At 42.5% G+C, this 6,128-nt stretch overlaps 1 protein-coding gene across 1 annotated transcript in view; it reads left to right on the top strand.

Annotated features, from left to right (window-relative positions):
* Positions 1-4,201, top strand: part of spaca6 (sperm acrosome associated 6) — a 16,178-nt gene extending 11,977 nt beyond the window's left edge. Inside the window, exons 9-10 of the mRNA XM_048260645.1 lie at positions 100-155; positions 4,005-4,201. Coding sequence (XP_048116602.1) covers positions 100-155; positions 4,005-4,201 — 253 coding nt within the window. The remainder of the gene's footprint in view (positions 1-99; positions 156-4,004) is intronic.
* The last annotated feature ends 1,927 nt before the right edge of the window (positions 4,202-6,128 follow it).

Raw genomic sequence — 6,128 nt, forward strand, 5'->3', positions numbered from 1 at the left:
TCATAATCGTTTAGTTTGTGATTCCTCATATAAAGGTTTGCTCCATCTGTCTGGGGACGATCTGGCCTGTTCACAGCGAATGTTGCTTTTCTTTTCTAGGTCTCTGTTCTGGTGGTCGTTTCAGAGAGATCCCATTCAATCGAAAGACTCTAGAGGTATGCAGGGAGAAAAATATGTGTTTTTATAGACAAGGCCCATTGTCCACTGTACTTAGATTCCGAATTAAAGGAAATTATAAAAAAAAGACTCTTTTGTGACTGGCTTGAACATGTTTCAACAGCAGAGGGCGCAGTTTGAGCAATAAAGGAAGCTCTTACAGTAACTCAGATTAACCAAAGTCCTTTTAGGCAAGTCCCTCCACTCGGCGGCCATTTGACAACGCTTTTTGGGCACTCGTCGGGCATCCATTTCGGCAGAAATGCGTGTGCGCAAGGCTTCACGACACCAATCTTGCTCCAGCGGCGAGATCACAACACATGATTGGCACGATGTCTTCACAACACACCATATGATTGGCTCAATATATTTACATGTCAACGTTTTTCCGAGGAAGGGGTGGGATATGTGTTGACAACGGCCATATTGGCGTGACAAACTAGCCCTGTGCATTTCTATGGAGTATTTTTTGAGTGCTGTGTCTCCACATTAGAAAGTCTCTGGATTAACACAGTGGACACTCCTCTGTGACCAATGACACTGAATTTCAGGGATATCAGTTAATGCCAATATTGAAAAGTTAGCAAATTCCCCTTTGTGAAATAAAGTTCATACTGCTTTATACTTTCATTAGTTTACACTACAGTTTGAAAATCCAAACACCATGAAGTATATGCTGTTTTACAAGAACACATAAAAAGACACTATGATGTAGAGTCACTTTTGGGAGACTGAATTAAGGAAGCTTGCCCTAAATCAGGGATTCCAGTATCTGAACAGAAATCCCTCTTAGACTCTGATAGCGCTTGCTTTTAGTACAGTGTTTGAAGGAGTTTCAAAGGAATTCCGGAGCGGAAAGGACCTGTGTTGCTTTAATGTACTGGGTTAATGTACAGAGATTGATGGATTCTATGTTATGTAAAGAAAAAGTGGCTTTTGTCTCCCTCTCTCCCCTTTGTCTCCATTATGGAACATTCCATATTGTATGCCATGTGCATGTCAGGAGGTTGGGGTAGCAAATGCTCTTTGTTTAATAAAGAGATATTACATAATGTGAATTATGTTAAACGTGTTATTTATGTATATATTGAATATATTGATACAATATCTTGTAGAGATGGGGGAACTTTTGAAAATTTGAAAATGATTACAACTGTAATTTTCACACCTAACCCGCCTGCTGGCACCAGGAATGTTACCACTCTTACAGTCTGCCCCTGTGCCAATTGGGTACACCTCAAATCTCTTCAGGCAGCAGATACAGTCAACTTTTATTGAAAATCCAAACCATTTGTGAATGTTGACAAACTTCTACTACTTGTTCTTACTTTAGTTTAACGTTTAGACACCATGAGTTCCGTTATAAAGCTCCCTCGATGTTACTAAATATACCCAGACGTGACTCACAATTGAACCCCTCCCCCTTTTTTAACTACTCCTCTTGCTAGGATGGTAACTAGACAGCATATGTTGTTGTTTACCCTGGTTACCCAGGACACAGTTGATGGACCAGGGTGTGGTGTTAAGACAATCTTTTTTTTTTATCATGGGGGATTTCAGACTTTCCTAAACAATAGTTTTAAGCACAATTGTGATTACCCTTCGATGTAAAACCCACCCATTTCATAGGATTTGTCAGTTGTGGAATAAGAGCGTGTATTGCTTATCTTACAGTAAGGGGTCGGTCCCTTTATAGAAATGGATGGAGACAGTCAGAAGGATAAAGCAGATTGAATAGATTTCATTATATCATTCATCTAGTCAATCCTTCAATATGATTACAGCAATCAGCAATACTGATGTAGGCATACAGACACACAATTAAACAAAAGTAAATGTAAGAATGATAACCTAAGTTAGTTGTATTTCTCAAAAATCTCTGAAATGCCTGAACCTTATTATCCTTTAAAAACATTTTTTTATTATTCTCAATTCAGGGGAAAATAAAGAGTCAAAATCCATGTTCTAGCATGTGCTGGTCTTTGTGAGGTTTATGTTTGTTCCTGTACTGCTGTGAGGCTGTTGAGCATGCTGAGGACTCTAGTTTGTTCACTAGCCCACCGTTTCATGCTTGTTCCTTTAACGGTTACATTTTTTCAACATGCAGTTTGAGTATGGCAATCAAACAACAGTGAAGTCATACTTTTTTCTGTAACCCTTTGACCGTCTGAATCAGCCATTTTGAACAGAAGGTGGTACCACTCTAAGATTAAGTCCAGAGTGTAAGTGAGGTCATTCCAGACAAAAATACCCAGGAGCATTACCCTATGGAAAAACCTGCCCACTTCACCTCTAGAAGTAGCCGAGGAGGGCCAGCAGGCCAAAGAGTCTTTTTTGTTGTTATTTACATGTAGACCGCTCTGTTTATTGGTGAATTATAGCCGCTCTGTTTATTGGTGAATAAAGTGATTATAATGTGGTGATGGAGTACAACAGAGGCAAAACTTTGAGCTGGCCATTAGGAGAGTTGAGCCCCCCAGGGGGGTGTATGGGCCGGTTTTCTTTATTAGAGGTGGGGGGTATTATTCATAGCCCACATTTTGCGGCACAATTTTTTATGAAATACCCGTATCACACATAACAAATGCCTATGTCTCAGTTGTGTTCCGGTAACTGGGTCTTTTCAGTTATTCACTATATTATTCTTTCTCAGTCTTAATTGCGGACACTTTTTTTTTTTTTTTTACTGAGAAAGGACTATTGAGCATAGTTGTTTTCATTTGGTGGATGTAGTTGTTTCTCCATTGTCACCATGACAACATAAGTTTCTGGACATGAGTCAGACCTGAACTGGGATGAATTTGAACATTTACAGACAAGTCAAAATGAAAGATAAAGGCTCTTTCTGGTAAATTGTTGATATTTGAGCTAAACAGCTCCAATGGCTCCTTAAATTCATCCCATTCAGGTTTAACCAAAGTCCTTTTAGGCAAGTCTCTCCACTCGGCGGGCATATTGTAACGCTGTTGGGGTACTAATCGGGCATCTATTTCGGCAGAAATGCGCTTGCGCAAGGCTTCACAAGTCAAATTGGGCAAAACGCCAACGGCTCCTTCCGACTAACGACAGCACGGAAAACACCGAACAGACTTGAGTAACTGACCTTGCCAGACTGTCCGACGACGTCTGATGACCGTTAATCGGGTTGGTGTGTCAGGGCCTTTATTCAGGCATTTCAACAACAATGGGGTGCCGTGGCCTACACGTTAGCGCTTCAGACTTGTAACCGGAGGGTTGCCGGTTCAAACCCCGACCAGTAGGCACGGCTGAAGCAAGGCACCTAACTCCTCACTGCTCCCCAAGCACCGCTGTTGTTACAGGCAGCTCACTGCGCTGGGATTAGTGTGTGCTTCACCTCACTGTGTGTTCACTGTGTGCTGAGTGTGTTTCACTAATTCACAGATTGGGATAAATGCAGAGATCAAATTTCCCTCACGGGATCAAAAGAGTATATATACTTATATAATATATAACATTATTGGACAGGCCTTGTCTTTAAAATTTGCGTCTCTAACCAGGCGATTCAGATCGCTAAACTAGGGCCCTGTGTCTGATTCCACCCTCTTAGTGGAGAGTGTTGTTATAAAGAGTGATGAATGTTGCCAAAATACATCCCACCAATCTGTCCGTTACTCTATGTTTTTCTGTCTGCCTCTGGGGTGTGTGTCCTCAACACTGAGGTGGAAAACTCAAAAGTCTCTCTCTCTCTCTCTCTGGCCCTCTCATGAGACAGACAGAAATTACAAGTCATTGGTGCTCTTTTACTTATAAAGATTTGTTATACTACATTTCACTTCATGACAACTCTGTAAGTCTTCCCTTCACACTTAATTTATCTCGTCTGCAAGTTTCTCGACGTGACTGTGGATATAATGATGGCAATGCGGATGATGACGGGTGTGATGACGAGAGTGAGCAAAGCATGTTTGAAGTTTGGGGTCGATTACGGTCAGGCAATGGCTGGAAACCAAGAAACCAATGCACATCACACCACAGAATCTGGTGTGATCCCTTTGAGCCAGAGACCCTCCCTCTGGCTCATTAGTCATCTTACTCCACTTCCCTTTTAAATGGATACCATCTGCGCGCTGGGGAACTTCGTCAGTGGACGCCGACGGGTCCTGTGACGCAGAGAGAGTGGAGAGTGAGACAGGGCGTTGGGCAGTGGGCTAATTGCTTGCAGCCAAAAGAGCAGGGATCACCCTCGGTGTCAGAGATCGGCTGTGTGCCACAGGACTCCTCCCCCTGGACTCGTCAACATTAGTTCCTGTTTGCTTTTCAGTGGTTTGTTGGACCTTCCTCAGTACAGACAGAGAGACTTAGACCCACACACATGAACAAACTAACATACACTGGTAGTACTGGGACAACATGTCCATAATTTGTAACACATTTTAAAAATATATTTCACTAAATATTTCACCCTATTTTTGTCAACAGCTTCAGACATACATTTTGGTACCAAGTCTCAATAATGACTGACCAGCATTATCTACCAAAGGAGACCAGATGTGACTGAAGCGACTTGCAATCTAGAACAGAGTGATAGCATCAATGAACACTTGTTCCTATTTCAAATACATGAAATCTCAATGCTGTGATGCTTTTAACACACTCACAGAAACATGTTCACTGTGACTGATGCTATAAAAAAAGTAGTAGTGGGAGTGAGAGAGAGAGAGAGAATAAAAGTGAAATAGAACAAGACATATGGCACGTAAAACACATTCTTATGCCTTTAGTGCTTCTGGGAAACCTGGCCAGTGTCGTACAGGCTGGGGTGAGTAACGATGACGCTACACTGGCAGACCACCCCAACAGACTTCATCTGTGAGAAAACTGAAATGGGCTGGCCATGAGTCTGACTTCAGGAATCAACGCAGTGAATCAGCGGTCCTGTCCATATGGCGGAGACTTGAGGGTTTGCTCCAGGAGTTAAAATATTTGATTCATACTACAGCAGTAGAATTGTCCAGCAGTACAGCACAGTAGTAACCAAACCAGCAGTGCCCTCAGAGCCCAACACAGCAATGACAAGAGCCCAAGATTGGTAAAAGTTTGAAATAAGTATAAGTGAGGCATTCCTGGGATTTGAAATTGGGTTTCGTCCAGATTGGGCCTCCTGCACATAGCTCATGTTACTCTGCTCTGGATGATGTAAAAAATCCATCTACATTCCGAGAAAGTTGGAGTAGTCTTTAGAAATCCCCTGACCTGAATCTCATTGAAGAAGTGTAAAGCTTCCTAAATATTTGTGCATTCTGTAGTCAAGTTCCCAGAACCTAGGCATGAACGAATTAACTCAAGAGCCAAGAAGGAAAGCCAATACCTTAATTTCATTTGACTTTGCTCTATCCAATACTACGACTGAGGGCTGATTGAAGGTCGATACAGTCACTATACCACTATACTGAGCATCTTGCATTTATTCCGTCTACCTGTCACGGCTCCCACACACAGTTGCGTTCCGTCAACGCATGCCAGTGGGTGTTCCTGACAGTAGATATGCAAATGACTTGAAGTATAACCGTAATTTGATTGGCTGGTGCCTTCTGTTGTTGTCCGTCGTCAGTGCAGCAAAAGTTGAACTTTTCGACGCGAGCGATGAGAGCAACGCAGCGCAACGGACCCACAATTCAGTTCGGCAACAGATGACGTAAGCCCATGTAAAGTGGATGGGATGCGTCTGCAGCACTGCACCGCATGCAGCTATGTGGGGGAGCCATCAGTCGGCAAAAATAATTAAAAAAACAGGTGGTGACAATCTGCTTGGTCAATGTAGAACTGAGTGGGTAGACATAAGAATGCAGCATTTTCAATGATCATCTTCATGGCTATTCATAATCGTATATCAGTCAAAAGAATCAGGTCAATGTCAATGGCCAGAGCCAGGCTGAAGTTAGATAGAGACAGGCCTGGTTAGAGTTGCCCAATAGCATTGTTAAAGGCGCAGTCAGCGATTGTGCAGGAAG

The sequence above is a fragment of the Alosa alosa genome, chromosome 13 (genome assembly GCF_017589495.1).
Source record: "Alosa alosa isolate M-15738 ecotype Scorff River chromosome 13, AALO_Geno_1.1, whole genome shotgun sequence".
Lineage (NCBI taxonomy): Eukaryota > Metazoa > Chordata > Actinopteri > Clupeiformes > Clupeidae > Alosa > Alosa alosa.